This window comes from Lactuca serriola, chromosome 5 (genome assembly GCF_051521515.1).
Source record: "Lactuca serriola cultivar US96UC23 chromosome 5, Lser_US96UC23_V15, whole genome shotgun sequence".
Taxonomy (NCBI): Eukaryota; Viridiplantae; Streptophyta; class Magnoliopsida; order Asterales; family Asteraceae; genus Lactuca; species Lactuca serriola.
In genome coordinates, this window is record NC_136412.1 from 87,350,137 (window position 1) to 87,371,042 (window position 20,906).

Sequence of the window (20,906 nt, forward strand, 5' to 3'; positions counted from 1 at the left end):
GAAATGGGAAGAAATTATGATGGATTTTCTCATAAAATTTCCTCGGACAGCGTGCAGAGTGGATTCAATATGGGTCATCGTGGATCGATTGACCAAGAGCGTGTATTTTATTCCGATCCAGGAGAGTATTTAGTCAGAAAAGCTAGCCGATATCTACATTCGGGAGGTGGTGGCACAACATTGGGTACCAGTTTCAGTCGTCTCGGATAGGGATGTCCGGTTTACTTCCAGGTTGTGGAAGAGATTCCATGAGGAGTTGGGTACTCTTCTGCACTTAAGCACGACTTTCCACCCGTATACTGATGGTCAGAGTGAGTGGATTATCCGGACATTGGAGGACATGTTGCGGGCATATGTACTGGATTTTGGCGGTAGTTGGGATACATATCTTCCTTTGGAAAAATTTTCATATAACAACAATTATCACACCAATATTGATCGGCCTCCTTTTGAGATGCTCTATGGGATGAAGTGTAGGACCCCGATATGTTGGGGTGAGGTCGGTCAGCGGGTCATGGGGAGTACGGAGGTGGTACTCAAAATGACAAAATTGATTTAGCAGGTTTGTGGTAGACTTTAGATAGCACAGAGCCGAAAGAAGAGCTACACAGATAGATATTGGTCAGACATGGAGTTTCAGGTTGGGGATATGATACTCCTGAAGGTGTCACCTTGGAAAGGTGTCATCCGATTCAAGAAGCGGGATAAGCTAGACCCCAGGTATATTGGTCCTTTCCCGAGTATTATCCCGGGTGGGCAGGGTTGCGTATCGATTGGATCTGCCAGAGGAGCTCATTCAGATCCATAGCACTTTTCAAGTCTCAACTGCAGAAATGTTTGGTTGATGATTCCGCAATGGTTCTATTGGAGGACATTCAAGTGGATGATCGTATGAATTATATAGAGAGACTGGTAGCGATCCTTGAAAGGAGGACAAAGACTCTACAAAACATGGTTGTGGATCTCTTGAAGGTGCAATGGGAGCACTGAAAGGGTTCTGAATGGATGTGGGAGCCAGAGGACGAGATGAGGGAGCATTACCCAGAGTTATTTGTGGCAACAGACTTCGAGGACGAAGTCTAATTCAAGTGGGGGAGAATTGTAACACTCGATTCAAGGTAATTTTCAATTTGATCATTGGTGTGTAATTAGTTTGCAAAGTTGTTCCCTAAGGGCATTTTTGTAATTTTTGGGAGGGGAGTGTGTACGCTGGACATACCTCTTGTAAATGGGACGTACGTAATCAGGGGACAAAACCTAATTTTAGGGTTTGGGAGGGGAGTTAGACGCTGGACATACCCAAGTTTTCCTTTTTACCGGCCTACATAGCCTCTTTCGTGTCCCTTTTCGAAACCTTATCCCATTCCAAAAGAGAGTCGACATTTGTGTATGTTTTAGTGTGTGTTTGGTGTAGCTCCAAGAGGAAGAATCTTGGTGGAGGAACATTTATCAAGGAGGAGCTTGTAGATCCAGATTACATTCATCATTTCCAGCTTCATAGAGGTATAAAGCTTTGACCTTGCTCATTCTATGCTTAGATCTAAATCTAGTAGAGTTTTGGTCACTTTTTGGTCCCATTAATGAGATCTAGTGGGAATTTATCACTCCAGAAGTTATGAGTTGTTCATGTTGATGTTTACAAGATCCCTAGTCCATAAATTTAGCATTTTGGTGGTTGGGGATCAACCATGCATGAGTATATGTCCATTCGGTGAAAGTAGGATGCTAAATCTAAGGTTTGACTCCATTGGAGTCATGCAAAGGCACCAAGTTAGTGACTTTATGGATTAAGACGTTCTCCAAGGTTTGGATCAAGAATATGGACATTTGGTCTTTAGCATTAAGTGCTTAATGGGAAAAATGGATTAATGGGGGCGTACAGAAGCGTACGCGTCTGGATCCCCGACTCCGTGTAGCAACCTTGTATGTCGGGCGTACTGGGGGTACTCTTAGCATACTCGACTAGGTTGGGCTTTTGACTTCTGAGCTACCATTGGACTTTAAGGTTTTAGGCCCTTGTTAGGCCACAAGTATTTATGATATTGGGCCACTGTTAGGCTTTGGGCCTTCACGGATTTGGGCCCATAATGGGCCTTGATTGTCTTTTAGGAATTAGACCATTATTGGGCTTTTTGTGCCATTAAGTTTGGGCCACGGCTATTGGGTCGTTTGAGGGAAGGGTAAAATGGTCTTTTACCATGAGAGTTGGGATTAGTTGATTAAGTCCCAATTATGGTTTATGACCCAATTATTAATTAGGGTTTTATTTGATTGGTTAGTGTGGGGGCTCTCTAGTGCAGTAGCCCGAGTATCTATTCGATTGTCAGCAGACTGAGGTGAGTTTTTTCAGTATGCTGTAGGATACTAGGGTTGAATGTACTTGTTATCTTCGTGACTCCTGTTGTATGTCTGTATGCATGTGTGCTTGTTTGCTATATGTATGTAGGGTGAAATAGAGTTGGGGTGAAATAGAACCGGTATAGCCTTGTGCTGATACATGAGTTGAAATAGACTCGAGGTGAAATAGACCTGGTACAACCTTGGGCTGACATATGAGTTGAAATAGATTCGGGGGTGAAATAGAACTGGGTGTGAAATAGACCCGATATAGCCTTGAGTTGACATATATGTATGGTATGCGGTATTTTAGGGAACTCATTAAGCTTTGTGTTTACGGTTTGCAGTTTATGTTTCAGGTACTTCCGGTTCGAAGGGGAAGAGCTCGGGATGATCACATTGCACCCCATGATTTTCCGCTTATTTAACTCTGGGATGTTTATTGATACTTTCTGAATACTTTGTGGTTTGATAAACATGTATGATTTAATTTTAAAAAAAGGTTTCGAGTTTTGGGACGTTACAATTTCATTTTCATACAAAAAATGGTTAAAACCTTTAGGCCCTAAAAACGGATGTTACAATGCCCATCTGTGATTTTACAAGTCTTTAATGCATAAATCGTGCATTAAAAACGTGTACAATTACAGATGGGCATGCTATATACGATTTCATCACAACCATGTACAAGTTTTGATGTGTAAAGTATAAGTTTTTAAAGCATTAAATATTATGTTTTGTTAAAATGGTGATTTCTTAAACAATATCTAGTAAAATACAGACACAATAACTAGATATTTGTTAAGTTACAACATTATTAGATGGAAATCCATTTTCCGCCACGAGATAGAATTAATAGAGCTTGAAAATATGAAAATGAAGTTAGTTTTTTTTTTCTAAGAGTTTAAATACATCGGGCTCATGAGGCATAAAATCACAACCCATTAAGCGAAATCGTTAGAGATGAGCTTCCATCTACGATTTCGATGGTTATTTTGGTAATTTCTTTAATTTCTTGCTATTCATAGCAAATGCTTTAAGAATTTTAGTTTAATTTGTATTTTTTCCCCTAAAAAAACTCAACAACATATTTCCTTTCATTTCTTTCCTTAAAAAATCTCAATGACACTCTAATCTCTTTACATCCTTCCTTTTCCTTCCTTAAAATAACTCCAAAACATTGCTAATATAGATAAAATGAGTAAAAATCAAGAGTTGACATAAAAGTGACTTTTAGCTAAAAGTTAAGGGTTCAAGTCTTCTTGAAGACAAAAAAAATATAAATTTAAGAATAGGATAATGGATGCGTGTGATGGTCATTTAATGTTTTTTTTTGAAACAGCAAATACAATATATAATAACCAAAGCAAAAGGCTATGCTTAGCAAGAAGCTAAAACGCAAAAGTAGTACAAGGATCTTAAAAGGAAATTGCAAACTATTTAGAAGACAACATTTACTAAGATGAAGAAATGGCGAGCAACACCAATCAACCCAACTTCCATATCCATTACTACTCCTGTGGTTGTACCATAGAAACGATAGCGAGATGATATTATCAGCTACTTTTGTGTAAGAAATTCTCAAATCCTTGAAAATTTTATCATTCCTTGCCCTCCATATGTTCCACAGTAGACACGACAATATGGTGCCCACGACTGTTCTTTTCCTTGGTCATTTAAAAAAATAAAATAAAAATATAGACGATTAAATAGCAAATACGACGACTCATTTACAAGCCCAAATAGGAGTGTTAGTATATTGAGATCCGCATCCGTTATATACAAGTTGGAATACGTGTTTCCATTAAACTCTAATACACATGTTAATTTTAAAGCACACAGCCCTAATAGACCATCTAATAAATAAATATGATTGAATCAACATCATTCCAAATTAGGGACGTAAGCACTTTATACTGCACCTCAATACACATCTTATTTATAACACAATACACAATACATTAAAATAGTAAATACAATCTAATCAGTATCAACTAGTACCCAAATTTGATGCATGGAAATATTGGGAATCCTCGTCCATTATTACATAACAAATATATATAGTCCGATAAGTAAGTATAGAGCCCAATAAATAAGATATTTCGACTAAACCTCTCTTCCAATTATTTTCACTTTCACTCAAACTGAACTCGATAATTCCATCGTTTTTTGGTTCCACCATAAACTCACCCACCTGAATCTCAAACCACTGCGATCTTGGCTTTTTAAGCAAGCTTTCTTCATGTTCTTGTTTGTTTCCGTTTGGCAGGTCGAGTCTAAAAGTGACTGGAGCACTCCACCCGTAACTATTTTCTTTAATCATAATCACAAATACAACTTCATAATTCATTCCTGCTGTTAAATTGGCTGTGTCAAATTTCGAGGCCATCCATAACCAGCAAACATCTAACAACTCCGCAACATCTATAAACACTTCACTGCATAAACAAAGGAATTTTTTATTTATTTTTTGCATTTACCATTTCTGATCAATATAATTTAGAAAATAGCAATATATTTTAATCTATTTGGTTATTTATTTATTTATTTTTTTTACATTGTACATTGATAAATAAATCTGTTCGACTCATGTGCATGTAAATATCACCTTGTTTCTTTAATGCTTGGCCAATCCCAATAACGTTTGTCACTACCCCATGAGACTGTAAAGTCCCTTGCAAAAACCATGAAGCAGTTGCCAAATGTTGCCTTGTCAATCCAATACTTCTATTTCAACCAAACAAAGCACATTACTATTTACAATAATTGACGAGGGCATTATTGTCATTTACCATAATACGAGTATGTCGTATTTACTATTTACATTACATATGATTCTACAGCAAAATATTAATGCTATCACCAAGTTTTGTCCTTGTGGTATTTACCTTATATGGATATGCTGCATAACTTTCATTTATCGTCCTTCAAACTACCTTTTGGTCACGGTTTTTGTACCTTGAAGCGGTTAAGAATCATGTATAATGACCATTTTACCCTCGGTATAGGCTATACCGTGTATGCCGAGGACATTTTTTTCATTTACCACCAAAAAACAGAAAACCAAACTTGTATACCATTTCCAAATAAGTGATATGACAAAAACATCAATTTACACTAGAAAGTAGATATTAATGGTAATTTATGCTAAGAAAAAAGGAATAGATTGAAGATTGAGATGGAAGGTAAGGTCTACCTTTCTATTTTGGTTAAAGAAGACACCAGCATAGAGGTCTTCCATTGGGGACTTATCTATAACAGCATCTGCATTCTTGAGAAGATCTTCCTCCCATTTTGATAGTCCCATTTTGATATTGAAATGGTAATTGATAAATTACTTCTTGGGAACCCCATTTTGTAAAGGAGTAATCAAGTTGGCCACTTAAGGAATTGGATTCAATTGATCACTCTAGAGGAATCTTATGCTTGGGCAATGTCATTGAATTAATGCTACTTATTCTCGTCAGGGATGTTTTTGTTTTTGGATTGGGTTTTTATTCTAAAGGTCCTTTTGTCTTGAATGTTTTTTGTCAGATTTTTTATTTATGTATCACAACATCCTTATAAAAGATGGTGTCTTCCCAACTTGATTAAAAAAAAAAACATACTCACGACCCTAAAACCTACAAAAACTCGAATCTCTTATTTTCTTATATAAATAACTAGTATAAATTATGGCCTAAAATCAGTCGGTTGTGAAATCTTAAATAATAAGACAAAAGTAGTTAGGCATTAAGTTTACGGTAAAAAGTCTTGAAAAACACAAATGACACAAACTTAATTATGATACAAGCCAACTGATTTCATGAAGCATATGCCACATCAGCAGAAGAGGTGTCCATGTCATTCAATCCCAACTCCTCGTTCTGTTCCCATGATCTCTCATATTCATCAACTGAAATTTTCAAACATTTTTATCAAAAACCAATTATATGCGCAATAACATATCACAAATGTTGCAAAATCCATAGCAACCAACTTTATTTAAAATAATAACGATATTTCAATTCTTGTGCAAATGTTTATTAAGGAACAACGTCACAAACCAGTAACCAAAGAAATTGTTCCAAAAACAAAAAAATTTAAAAACTTACAAGTTAACCAAAGGGCTTGTAGCCCAGCGGTATTAGGTGGTTCCCTCTCTCTTTGAGGTCGAGGGTTCAAGTCCCGTCGTGGACATAGGTGAAATAGGTGTTGTTAGCTTAGGAGTAGATTAGATTTGCCGGTTCAAAAAAAAAAAAAAATATCATCAGTTGTTGGTACAATGAAAGAGTTTGCCAGAGCATCATCTAAGATCAGTGTCCAAGGTTCTTCTATATTCAGAAGCTGCAACATATCAATGACAATAATTAATACCAACAATAATAATAAGAGTAAATTACATTTTCGGTCACTGGGTATAGCTAAATTTTGCAATTTTGGTCCTTATTTGATGTTCTTGTGACTTTTTTGGTCGTTGTTCCAATGAAAATGACTCCTGAATATAATTTTGTCCTGAAAACGTTAAAGAATCTCAAATGAGGACCAAAATTGTAAGAGAAAAGTTTTTGGGACCAAAGCTGAAAAAATAAGCAAAACTCAGGGACCAAAAATGTAATTTAGTCTAATAATAACTACATTTTTCATACCTTGAGGAGCCTGGCTTTGAAGTCGAGCCATTTGCTTCTTCCATCCTCATCAAGACTATCTCCAAAAGTGAACCCGTGTACTCTCTCAAGACCTGTAATTATTTACAAATCATAATCACAAACAAGCTTATTCATTTTACCATATTTTGCCACCTTTATAATTACAAAAAAGTAAAATATTTTAAACATAGTCTTAGGGTCATTTTTATATCATTTTACATATTTTAACTAGTTTTATTACCAATGGTCATTTTTTTCCAGCTAACAGCTAGCTTTTTAGTTATCACCTAGTATCAACACCTCAAGCTGACATTTTGTCAAAATGATTAAAAAAAACTTACTTTCGTTAATTTTGGTGACTAAACCTTCGAGAGTTGTCACAAGTCCTCCTAACGTGCCACCTGCAAGCTCCAAATCAATCTCCGGGATTTTTACACTTGCAGTGTCGGACTAAAACACACAAAACCAATTTGTTAAGAAAAACACAGGTTTTCCAAAGAAACTAAATTCAAAAAAAAAATGTCATTGATTATTTATGTATATATGGATACCTTTATGACATCACGGCTTAAATCATTAACATTTCTCACAATCAGTGTCACTTTCTTTCCTTTTGCAGGTATAGCACCACCTGCCTTCAGCTGCAAGAAACTAAGCAAATGAGAAAACTTGAAGAACAAGCAAAGAGGTGTACAAAAATAACTACAAACCTCAGAATTTCTATAGCCACAAGCATCACAAGTAGATGCCATCACAATCACTTCTTGGAAGTATGGAATCTCTTGTCAATAAGTCAAGCTAAACAAACCTTAAAAGGGACACACCCACAAAACAGCAATGTACTTTCCTTTTTTTTATTTTTTTTATTGTAGCCTTGTATTTGCAATTTATTTAATGTAAAAAAGCCACCCATTATAGCAATATGATGACATGGCACAAGTCACCATGTCATTGTCCGCATAGGATACCCACGTGTAATATATTGCTGACGTGGCAAAAGAATTTATGGAATATTTATAAACTTCAAAAATAAATAAATAAAAATAGGATACTGGTCACAAACATCCGAGTCTCACACCTAACAGCACAAGCACCACATGTTGATGGGAACGTCATTACCTGCACAAAGTAGAACACACATTATTTATGGAGTAAATTACAGTTTTGGTCCCTGTGGTTTGGTCAGATTCGTAATTTTAGTCCAAATTTTGAAAATTTGTCAAGATGCATCCTTGTGGTTTAAAAACATTACTGGTATTTTTAAATGGACCAGGGACATGCAGTGTAATTTTTTTCAACCACAGGGATACACCTTGTCAAATTTTTAAAAGTTGGACTAAAAATGTAAATCTGACCAAACCACAGGGACCAAAACTGTAATTTACTCATATATATATATATATATATATATATATATATATATATATATATATATATATATATATATATATATATATAGGAAAAGTGAATATACCCTTAAGGGTATATAAGCTTAGGTACCCAAACTCATCATAATACGTTGTTTTGTATCATATAATACATTCTAATTGTCCAATATTCTTATAGTTTAACTTCTAACTTGATTTACTTCCAAGATTTTTGTAAATTACACATTTATCTTTCTCTTACATAATTTTCATTTTCATCCACAATATATATAGCCTAATAGGTGTTCGGCAAAAAGATGTGATTTAAGAGAAAAATAATACGGAAATTTCGAATATCTTGAAAATAATCAACTTAGGGTTGAAGTTTAAGAACATTATAATGAATATATCCAACAAAACGACTTATTATGGTGTGTTCGGGTACCTAAGCTTATATACCATTAAGGGTATATTCACTTTTCCCTATATATATATATATATATATATATATATATATATATATATATATATATATATATATATATATATATATATATATAAAGTTGAATACATTATACATATATTCTTTATCTAAAGAGCAAGTTACAAAAATGGTCCCCAAGTATTGTTGATTTTTGTCATTTTGCTCCTTATTTCAGGCAATCTTTAAATTCAATCCGTTTTCTCTAGAGGGCAATTTGGTCTTTTCCATGGTAGATGATTAAATTACCTCTTCTGGTGCAGTATAGCGAAGAAGAGTTTCAGCAAATTCTGCAGTGTTACCCTGAGCAATAGCTCGCCTACCAGCAACTGCTCCAACTGATCCATGGGGTTGAGATGTTTGATTGTTTTTGTTTGATGAATCATCATTTTCATGTTCTCTTGTTTGTGATTGGTCAACAAGATATCCAAGTGAGGCTTGTTGATCATGAGTTCTCTCATAGAAATCAATAGTTAATGATGGATTCACAGATGGAGCATACCTGTTGCAAGAAATAGCATTCTACTTTCATTTATTAGTTTATTACTATAATTTATTTATTGTAGCATACTACTTTACTATATATAATAAACAAATCAATAAAAGTATGCTGCTATTTTTCAGAACAAAAAAAAAACTTACGGGTTCTCTATAAAGCTGTTGCCAGCAGGATCATCTAATATGAAGGTAAAAGATGAATTCCCTGTTGCACATGATCTTAGTTTTAATATGAACTCGTCTATAGCTTCAGCAGTCTGAGGATCAACTTTCTGTAAAAAAAAAGTCCAAAATCACTGAAAATTAGCCAATTAGGTCGTTTCACAGTTACCAATTGAAACTAAGTTGAAAGAGGGCATTGAATATGTAGAATTAAGTGGCAAACCTTTCTTTCTTCTTGAAGTGCTTGTAATTCATCAGCAGATCGGACCAAAATTCCTTCAATCTGAAAGATATACACAATACACTTCCAATCGATATCAATAGAATTAAGTTATTTCTATTTTCTGCCTAGGGTTTAATGGAAAACCTCACAAGTGGTCAAGTAGTTGATGAACTAAAAGGAAGTTCAAATTAAGAAGATTCCAGAAGCAAACTGAGATTAATCCGAAAGAGGGAAATAAGGAATTACGATCCACGTTGTGACTCGGGAGGAATCTCAAAATCAAGTTGAGGTATCTACATATACACAGATGTAGGGAAGAAAGCACAATCAAATTGACGATTTGTTCCATAAATTAGGAAAATTGGATTTCGATTGGTGATAGTGGCATTGAGAGGATAAAGTCGCATACCTTAATTGTGGTTGTTTTCGGATTTCATTACTTGTCGATTAAGCATCTGCAATGAAAACTCCAGTCAAACAATGAAGTCAAATGAAAGACTGGGGAATTTCTTTTGTATTAAATTACTGAAGTTGGAAGTACACAGATCATTCATGAGAAAACTATAACAGTATCACATAACAAATTGGAAGATCTTATTTTCTGCAAATTTAGTTCACCAGACAACAACGTTTTGATCACCTGATGAGAATTCCAAGCGATAGCAAGACCCTCGGGGTTGTATCTCACCAGCAAACTGCACCTCATTGTTCCTTCATAAGAACAACACTACTAGAAACATGGGTTTTAGAGACCGACGAATCCGTCGCTATTCCGTCGTTAAATGTTGTTTGTGATGGATCAGCGACGGATACAGTCCATAGATAATTAAAATGTGGCTAATAACCTAGCGAGTGTTTTAGCGACGAATTGATTTTCCCTTGCGACAAATTTAGCGACAAAATATCCATCGCCAAATAGTCACTCAATACATTTAGTCAGGACATTGGCGACAAAATTTCCGTCGCAAATTTCCTTTTTTTCCGTAGCTAATCCCTTGCAAAATTTATACATTAATTTTTCTTTTTTCCGTCGCAAACTGTGGACATGATTTTTTCCATAGCTAATCCCTCGCAAAATTCATACTTTATTTTTTTTTCCATCACTGATTCGTCGCAAACTTTAGACATGAATTTTTTTTCCATAGCTAATCCCTCGCAAAATTCATACATTAATTTTTTTTCCCTCACTGATGCGTCACAAACATGTAATATCATGTTTTTTTTATTATGATTCTAAAATAAAGAAATACTACAATTATCAAATTATTATACAAAAAAAAAAAAAACATTAATAATGATACAACCAAACATTAAGATACCAAAACTATCAAAGTTTACCAAAGCATCATTCAAAAATCATCCAAAAACAAAACTATCCACATAACATCAAACTCCCAAAGGAAATGAGTTTTCACAAAACATAACTTCAAAATAACATTTTAGCTGCTCTCTTCATTTCATGTTCATCCAATCATCTTCGGTTCTCATTTCTGAAATTAACATTTTAGATTATTAATAAAGAAAGATTAAAGTGACCACCTACCTAGGAGAAGGTTGTCGTTTTTGAGGAGGTGGGTATTCCCTGATCCTTGCTTTCAAATTTACAAAAGCACTTTCAGTAGCCTGATAAAAGTAAAACATGAGAGAGAAAAATTCAAAATAATAATAACATTTGATTGGGATTGATCATTGATCATTGATATGAAGAAATAAGTGACAAGAGATACCTGCATCTTAGCTTCATCCCATGTTAACACGACTCCTTTACCCCACACTTCCCCGTCTATTTCAACCTGAAGAGACATTGACTAAAACTAATTAACATGTCAAGTGTCAAAAATAACTACAAAATAATAGTACATTACCAACATGTGCATATAACTTGTTGGTCTGGCCCATGTTATTTGAAACGTGTGGTTGAGGTTGGAAACTCATGCCCAAACCTTCCATTATACACTGAAATAATCGAAAAGAAAAGGTAAGATATACATACAATAACTGATAATGATCTTACTAGTTCATTAAGTGTTGCAATCGACCCTTTCTTAGGACCCAACCCCTCTAACTCAGAATCTAAAGACCACCACCAGACTTAGCACGAGACAGATACTTATCTGCAAAAACATTGCCTAAAAAAGGTCAGAATCATTATCATTGTTTGTTTTGTTGCAATTCGATTACATTTGAATCCTAAGGACTAGGGGAAGGGTGGAAGGAATTCATTTCTATAAATTCTTTATACTGTTATAAGACAAAAAAATCAAATATTTTTTTACCAGCCAAATTCATAAGAGATGCCTCAGCCGCCTGATGTTGAGCTTCCCTACGTGTTCACTCCAGCAAACCATACTAGGGACCAGAGCCTGCTTGAACTCCACCTATTATATATTTATATAAAAACAGTGAGTTAAAAAATATAATACACATTTGGTAAATTAAAAGGAAATATAGTTTCATAATCATACCTTAGTTCCACATTTGTAGGTAATGAAATGCATATATTCAAAAGGGGATTCAACAAAATTTTCGTTGTTTCCAGCTTCAATCTCCATATCTCTGTTCCTCCTTTTTAAAATACAATTCAATATGGTTTAAATTTCAAAATAAATGTAGCATCTTACCTGAAAATGGAGGGAAAACAGACGACAAATGGCTTAACCTCAACCGACCATCCCTTTGAAACACCAATAGCATCATATAACAACATTATGAAGCTATACATGTGAAATTATTTATTTTATAGCATAATATAACCTCAATTACCTCTTTAGGAAGCCTCTGACTTTCAAGAACTCAACCTTCTTCCTTTGATTCCCATATAAAAGTACATACATAGTCGAGTCGAGTCCAGTTGAGTCTTTGACCATAAAGCTTGACCTTTCTTGCTTTGATGGGTTATGTTTGTTATTTATTAAAAGTGAATGGGAAGTTTCTAATATTTGAGGTGTTATTTATCAAAAGATATGAACTCATAATGTTACGTTCATCTTTTTAGATCCTAATTAGTAATTAAAATAAATGAAATCAATTTTGCATCAGAATTCATTTTAAAACATTTTGGCAAATCAAACTCAAATCTTGTGATTAAAGATCTTGAAACCCATGTCAAGAATCTTGAGGAAGAGTTAGTGAATCAAGAACAGGGCGATTCGGGCAGAGGAAAATTTGAGAAAAATGAGGTTGCAAAATGTTAATTTGGCTGCAAGGCTTCAAGAGGAACTTAGAAAGGCTGTCACAAAAAATGGGTTCTGCATTTGAAATAAATAAGAAAGCAGCCATGAAAGTTGTGGAGGAAGCTGATAAATTACGGGTAGAGAAACAGGTTCTTGAAGATATGTTTTTGAAAGTGAAAATAGATTTATGGGATTTTTGTGATTATTTTGAAGAAAAAGTTGTTGGTTTTTTGGAGGAAATGATTCTAAAGTTGAAACAGTTGGAGAAGATGAAGGACCAGATTGAAAATATGAAGGGGATTTTGTGGGTAAATGGAAAGATGAAGAATCTGAAAGGTGAAAGATTGAATGGGAACTTGTTTCTACTTAAGCAAAAATATCTTCAACTTGAAATTAAAGAGCTTGAAAAAAAATTGGATAGTCTTGTGCAGAAAACTGAGAAATCACAAGTATTTACCCGAATTGTTTAAACACCTTAGACTTCTTTTTACCTTGAATTTTGTTCACAATGAAATGTCAAATATGTAAAAAAAAAAAAAAAAAAAAAAAAAAAAAAAAAAAAAAAAAAAAAAAAGTTGGACAGTATGAATTCTTTAAAAAAATGATTTTGTAAAAAAAAAAGTTGGGACGTAAATGGAGAAAGTCTGTTCTTTCTGTATCAACTATCTAGTACAAAACACCTGTACATAGCTAAACAGTAAAACTTTTTGTTCCTGACTTTTGTCATCCCACATCACTAACTATAAGACTTTTCATTTTACTGATTATTTTTTATAACCAAAATAACCGAACCGATTAATAACATATGTAAAGATAGTATTGACAAACTATGAACTGACCTAAACACAACAAAGATCCACGAATTGGTGTCCAGGGGTAAAACGGTCAGAAAACAGAAAAGCAAACCCAGTTTCCTGTAACTCATAGATTAGACAGAGAAGTTGAAGAAAGTGACTCCTAATAAGCCTGGTAATATAAGCACTCAGAGTTTGCACTGTTTTATGTTGAATTCCCTCACATAGAAGCTTGTTACTTAAGTGAATGCACCAAAAGATATACAAAAACAGGTATATTATCATAGAAAATGAACCTTCAGTGCACAACAATATATAAACAGTTATAAAGGTGTTTGTTCATATGATGATGCATCAGGTAAAATCAAAATGTTGACAACCTAGAGACAGTAAATAGACATATATAGTATACACATAAAACCAAAGTAATATGTTGCAAGTTTAGACTTTTAAAACAATCATAACCTAAAAGGCATTATCTGAAATCTCAATTATAAACAAGTTTTTTACAGATGATCCAAATAGATAATTTAAAGAAGTCAATTTCTTTTTGAAGTGATTAGGATTTGGTGGGTCCCTTATATGATTATAAACTTATAACTTGCACAACATTTTGTCTGAAATACGTTTCTTTTCTCTACAATTGGCCTTTATTATTAGGTATGCCCTATCTTTTTGTTTCAAACTATCATCTAATTCTCAATTAATCTGTTAAATTCAACTAGCAAGGCTGTGAGTCAGATAAAAATACAAATATAGTCTAATGAACCTTAAGTGAATTCACCAAAAGAAATACAAAAACAATTTCTATTCTTATAAAGGTGTTTTTTCGTAGAAATAGGAGATGAGACTATGTTCAAGACGTTTATGTTCAGAGTAGTGTACTTCAAAGCAGGCTTTCCAATTGACAAGAACAACATGAGTAAACTTAAGGGGAGCAAATTAGGTGTCATTTTGGGTAAGCTATTCTCTAAACCACTATATGTTCTTTATCGGCGTTTTAATTCCCTTCTACTTACTTTTCCATAAAATTCGTGTAGGCTAGACCTGTAAGAACTCATGGATCAACAACAACTAACCAATTTATAGCTTTTAAACAATAATTAACCAATCAATCCCTAAATCAAGTTCTAATTCTAAGTGTCTATTCTTATATGGATGCAATCGATGGTAGACCTGAAATTAATTTGCTGATAAAGAAGAAGGCATTCCATATGTCTATGATACACAATAACCAGAAAGCTTCAAGGTGATTCGTGTATATATAATGCTGAGATATAAGAGGAATGATGATTGAAAAAGGAAAAAATGGAGAAATTAAGCCCTAACGTAAACCTAACCTAATATATGACTAAAGCAAATAAAATCAAGAGATTTACCTGAATCGGAAGTTAACGATGTAACGTCCAAAATTTCAAAACAATTAAAACTTTTCAAAATCACCCATTTTATTAACGTTGTTACAAAAAGGTTTTCAATACATTATTAAAGAGAGTAATTTCTCAGGTTCATATCATAAAACACCAACGCGAGGAACGGTACGATCACGCCTTTACCTTGCCACAGACTCTTGAGAACCTGAAACATAAAACCACAACTGTAAGCCCGAAAGCTTAGTGAGATACCCCCAAAATACCATCCGCATATACGCCTTTCCAGGCCCTGACCTTCCGGTCCATGTGTCTCAGGGGACTTCCGTCCCTGCTGGGTAAACCTTCCGGTCCTACCCACGCCGACCTTCCGGTCCATCACACAACATATTGCCTTCCGGCCCATAACATATTGCCTTCCGGCCCATAAGCATAAAATGCATATATAACATAACAATTAATCATATAGCAGTTCATAGACAACAATCGATCAACAGATCACATATCCTAGCATTACTCTAACAAGATACCGGTCTAGCGGGTCACTATCATAACATTACCCTATGAATCAGTCAACATACTAAATGCATACATAAGCCTTTCCAGGTCATGACCTTCCGGTCCACATAGCAAAGCCTTCCGGCCCATAACATGTAATGCCTTCCGGCCTATATCATAACAATGACAACTACTCGGATTTCCATCCGATAAAAAAGGGTCGGCCTTGGTGCCATAAACCCTAGCGATATAGTGAGGATAACTCACCTCGAAACTGCCGACTGAACAGATAGCTCAAGCTGCTCCGATCACTGATACGATCTCCACCTCTGGACAGTCACCAATGCACTGAACTCAAACAATAAACAACAATTACCAAAATACCCCTGGAACCACTGGTCAATCCTTGGTCAAAGACAAGGTCAAAGTCAACCCCTGACTGACCCTACTCGCCGAGTCAACCCTATGACTCGCCGAGTCCCCATACTCAGAACTTCACTCAACCCGCGACCTAACTCGCCGAGTCACCCCAAGACTCGCCGAGTTCAACCACTCTGAGTCCACTCGCCCTTAGCTCACCGATTCCTTAAGATTCCCTTTCTACACGTCGAGTATCCCCTTTTTGACTCGACGAGTTCCTCCTGGAAGAATCGCGGGGCCACCCCGACTCAACTCGCTGAGTCTGAAGAACAACTCGACGAGTCCTAGTAAATCTTCAAGCTACTCGCCGAGTCTGTTCATCGGACTCGGCGAGTCCATGCCATGCAACCGCTCAAACTGCCTTCTAAGGTCAGAACTGCTCCGACCATTCATAGGTCTGGCCTTCCTAAACTGATTCATCACGTAAGGTCCTCATTTCGGTGCTCATAATACACCCCATGATTCATAATTTACATTTTGACCTAAGGCATAAGGATTCCAATCCAAAACCTCCATCAATTCCCGAAATGCTCAGGCATGGGGCATTCTGGACCTCCAAAGGTCCCAATACAGGGTTCCAATCGTTTGGGGGACTAGGGTAACATTCAATCTAGTCACAAAAGGGTTCCATAAACCCTAAATCCATATACACATCAACATAGCAGAGTATAACTCGAATTCTTACCTGGATGATGTGCTCTCTGTGTCCCCAATCTTCAGAACGTGACTCCCCTTGTTGTTCCCTTAGCCAAGCCTTTCTCTTCCTTGCACAACAACTCCTCCAAATTCAACAATGGTCTTCAACCTTGCTCCAGATGCACACAGTCGATTTAGGGTTTCTCTCAGAAGGCTAAAGTGAACAATGACGGCCAATAAGTCCTTCATATACGTCCCAAACCTGGACGGTTAGGGTTTTCGCTAAACAGCGCAGACTCGCCGAGTCCATATCCGGACTCGTCGAGTCCAGTCGCGAACCCGCGACCAGATCTGCGATCTTACTCGGCGAGTCTAGACTCCAACTCGCCGAGTCCCCTCTTAAAACACCCAAAACATAATTATAACAAAACCTGGGATTCCGGGCTGTTACAAACGAATAATTTTAGATTTTAAAAATGTGGAGGCTGCCGGAATCGGAAGCTGCATTGGTCAGTGGTGTCGTCATTTGAACGGAGAAGGTGAGATTAGGTTAAGCTGCAACTCGAGAATCATGTGTGCTTAATTGGAGTGATAAAAACAGATTTGGGAGAGAAGGAAACTTACATAAACTTCGTGAAACTGGAATTGGATAGCGCCAATTTCAGCGAGAGATCGTCAATTAAAAAAACATAACGCGCGTACCCTCCGTCGGAAATCCCTCGATAAACACGTAACAGATGGAAAAAAGTCGACACTTTTTTTATCCCTCGTTGAACCCTCACCAAATGCCTTCGTTTTCAACCGATTGCCGAGGAATAGGAATGCGTCGATAAATAGTTGCGAGATCCGTAGTTGATCCCTCGCTAAACCCTCTCTAATATTCATTATGTTGAATAAATAAAATAATCTTTTAAACCATCGCATATCTCTCGTAATTTGCTCGCTATAAGGCCTAAAATTTGCTACAGATAAAACCCTCTCTGAATCCCTAGCTGAAAGCCAAGTTTCTAGTAGTGCAAGAACATCACAATAAGACATTTAAGAGAGCCTCTTTCAACTAAAATATTGAAGAAAATCCATAAATTGCGACAATTAAAATCAAAATCCACACACCTCTCGCCACAATGAGGACACTCGAAGGCTGACAATAAGATCTGCAAGGCGAGAAGACTTTGTTACAAACAAAATTCATGAAACATACAGCTAACAGCTACATCATTAAATTGTGAAAGCAATTATAAGGCTACTTTTGGAGTAAATATGTGAATAAGCTGAATGCTTAGCTATAAGAAGCAGATAAAGATTACCTTCCTAAAATGTGGAATCAAAGTTAATAGAAATCTCGTTATCCCCTGTCACTCGATGCAATTGAAGTCTATATCAGCATCAAACAACTTCCACTGTAATCATCTTCATACATGTGTATTCGCATACAAACTTACATTTTCACCGCATCGCATACAGAGGCTCTCAACACCTGGTACAATGGAGCGTCGTCATCATCGGTAGAAACAGCTTCAACAACAGACCTCACATCCATTACTGTTGAATCGTTTAATGTCTCCGTTAATAATCTTCTTTCGAGTATGTTAATTGATGGAAGAAGTACACGGAAAAAAAAAAAAAAAAAGCGATTTTGTGGGAGCTATGAATAACATGCCAATTCGTGTATTCAGGCACGAATTTGATAGATAAATAAGCTTTATCTCAATTTTAAGACGTATTCATGTATTCATGCCCGTGTCGTGGTCTCGTCTCACAGTAACTATGAAATTTGAAAACAGTTGGGAAGGAACTCTAGAACAGGCAAGAAGTTGCAGAATGCTCCTTTTTAAACGAACTCGCCGTCATATTTCATCCAAATTTACAAACAGGTCCCTTTTCTTTTGAGTTTTGACAACCTAACAAAAAAAAGACAAAACTGCAAGATTGGTCCCTGTGGTATTCAAAAAACTTTGGATAGAGTCTAAAAAGTTTTTCACTTGCATAGAAGGTCCAAAATCAAGGTTTTTCTATGTTTTTAGTCCAAAAAAATTTAAAATGACGGTTATACCCTTTTACTTTCTTTTTTATATTTTTCAAATACTATTTTAATATAAAAATAAAAAGAAAAGAAACTAATTCTCTCTCTCTCTCTCTCTCTCTCTCTCTCTCTCTCTCTCTCTCTCTCTCTCTCTCTCTCTCTCTCTCTCTCTCTCTCTCTACACCATCAGCGACAAAAAGGATAATCGGCAACCCTCCTCCAGCCATCCTTCCTGTCGATCAGAAAAAACCAAACACCCCTGAGGGTCGTCGCTTCCTTCTGTTGCCACCGGAGCAACACCCTCGTTGTAACAGTTACCCAGTAGCGTAAGTCGCCTTCGTTTCTTGTTTCATTTTGGCGATGGACCAAACCTCCACCGAACCACCCTGTTCTGCTTTCGTTCTTCCTCCTTCTCCCTTCAATCAAGTCGGTTCCCTTTCCCCATCACTTTGTGGCTGCCGACAACGAGCGAAGAGTCTAGGGGAGTTCGTCGGAGATCGACTCCTTGCGATCAGTTTGACCACCAGATCACCATTTTGACTGCTTCCATTCGTGTTCCTTCTTCTCTCTCCCGATCAGTGAAGACGAAGAGTAAACCCACAAAGGGTCGTCGATCTCGATGGACCCCTTTGCCCATCTTTGCGATTTCCCATCTACACCTCACCTCCCGTCGATCTGCCTTTCATTCGTCTGTTCCTTTTTCAATCTGATGGAGACGATATTTATTCAAAGTTTTTTTATAGGATTTACAATGGTGTGAATTGGTTTATTGGTGTAACAAAGATGTGAATCAGCCATAGATAAGGTAGAAATAATAGAAGGGATGAGGAAGACGACCAGATTAGAGAGAGAGAGAGAGAGAGAGAGAGATGATGATGATGCGTACAGTGGGAGTAAAGGGTGAGTGGGGCAATTCTTTATTTTTTAATTATTAAATTTATAAGAAAATGGTAAAATAATACAAAAAAAAGAAATTAAAAGGGCAAAATAGACATTTCAAGTTTTTTAGGACTAAAATCAAAGAAAATTCCTTATTTTGGACCTTCCATGCAAGTCGGAAACTTTTTAGACCCTATCCAAAGTTTTTTGAATACCACAGGGACCAATTTTATAGTTTTGTCCAAAAAAAAATTTAAAAAAAGGAAATTGATTTTTTTTGAGTAAATTACACGGATGGTCCCCATGGTTTGGGTAATTTGTGCGTTTGGTCCATAACTTATTATTTAACTTGTATCGTCCCTATAGTTTGGTTTTGTTACGTCGTTCGTCCCTACCCAACTTAGAATGACGATTTTGCCTTTAATGATATATTTTTATTTTATGAGTCCTTATTTTATTATTTTAATTATTTTTAAATAAAGTAAACTATTAATATATTGTTGAAAGTGGGACCTACCGGTCCACCCCACCTAAATCATCTTCCCTTCCTGGCACCATCTCCGGCCATAGATCTAGTTCTCTTCACCAACTCCGGCCACAAATTCGACACCATATAAATCATCACAAACTAAACACAAATCCAACCATAAATCTATGTAAAGTTCAACAATAAAGTTGAAATACATCTAAAATCGAACTCGTACCTCAAATCCAAAACCAAAATCGTTGATGCAAAGGTTGCAGATACAAAAATCCCACATACAATCCCAAGTGAATCAACACACGAGACCAAATTATTCTATTAAGACTCGATAGTTTGATCGGTAATTACAAAATTATTACAAAAAAATTGAGATTTAACAATTTAACAAAGGGGACTCATGATTCAACACAACTGCATCAAATTTTCTCACGTTGGTTTTGTCATTTTGGTGGATTGGATGGTTCTAACTTGAAGCTTCCATCACATGTTCTCCTCGAAACATTTGATTTTCTCATCATCATAGGTTCACCATGGTCTGTCATTTTAAACCTTAGATTAAAATTTGTAATGCAGAAATCAAAATCCAAAAATTGTTGGTTGATTTGGTCGTTGAAAGAAGGACGTTGGGTCCCTTGTAATAGGTTGCTTCTTCTTGTTAGCTTTAGTGTCATGGACTTAAGGTGCGTTGTGGGTGTTGACGACTATTCTTTTCCTTGGTCATTTAAAAAAATAAAATAAAAATATAGACGATTAAATAGCAAATATGATCGACTCATTTACAATCCCAAATAGGAGTGTTAGTATATTGAGATCCGCATCCGTTATATACAAGTTGGAATACGTGTTTCCATTAAACTCTAATACACATGTTAATTTTAAAGCACACAGCCCTAATAGACCATCTAATAAATAAATATGATTGAATCAACATCA

At 35.9% G+C, this 20,906-nt stretch overlaps 2 protein-coding genes and 1 long non-coding RNA gene across 7 annotated transcripts; all 3 read right to left on the reverse strand.

Moving 5' to 3' along the window:
- Positions 1-4,224: 4,224 nt before the first annotated feature.
- LOC145052727 (lectin-like) lies at positions 4,225-5,683 on the reverse strand. Of its 2 annotated transcripts, none has more exons than XM_079000589.1 (3): positions 5,534-5,683; positions 4,946-5,064; positions 4,225-4,775 (listed from the first exon to the last, which is right to left on the reverse strand). In XM_079000589.1, exons 1-3 carry the CDS (start codon positions 5,642-5,644, stop codon positions 4,328-4,330), a joined length of 678 nt encoding a protein of 225 aa, XP_078856715.1. In that variant the 5' UTR covers positions 5,645-5,683; the 3' UTR covers positions 4,225-4,327. The 2 variants fall into 2 exon arrangements, with proteins under 2 accessions (XP_078856715.1, XP_078856716.1); XM_079000590.1 differs by having other exon boundaries at positions 4,946-5,061; positions 5,534-5,676.
- A 277-nt stretch (positions 5,684-5,960) lies between these two features.
- Positions 5,961-9,795, reverse strand: LOC145049653 (uncharacterized; the record flags this gene model as incomplete). Its single annotated transcript, XM_078998032.1, has 10 exons — positions 5,961-6,232; positions 6,432-6,663; positions 6,966-7,057; positions 7,307-7,415; positions 7,517-7,606; positions 7,676-7,746; positions 8,018-8,084; positions 9,063-9,315; positions 9,456-9,583; positions 9,697-9,795. Coding segments are annotated over 9 exons (1,008 nt in total), but the record flags the coding sequence as incomplete, so codon positions are not given.
- A 1,211-nt stretch (positions 9,796-11,006) lies between these two features.
- On the reverse strand, positions 11,007-14,066 carry LOC145052726 (uncharacterized). 4 transcript variants are annotated; one of them, XR_013684161.1, is made up of 6 exons: positions 12,460-14,066; positions 12,162-12,370; positions 11,973-12,074; positions 11,711-11,810; positions 11,424-11,489; positions 11,007-11,319 (listed from the first exon to the last, which is right to left on the reverse strand). It is a non-coding gene; the product is annotated as an uncharacterized LOC145052726 (long non-coding RNA). The 4 variants fall into 4 exon arrangements; XR_013684160.1 differs by having other exon boundaries at positions 11,007-11,489; XR_013684159.1 differs by having other exon boundaries at positions 11,424-11,810.
- Positions 14,067-20,906: the final 6,840 nt, after the last annotated feature.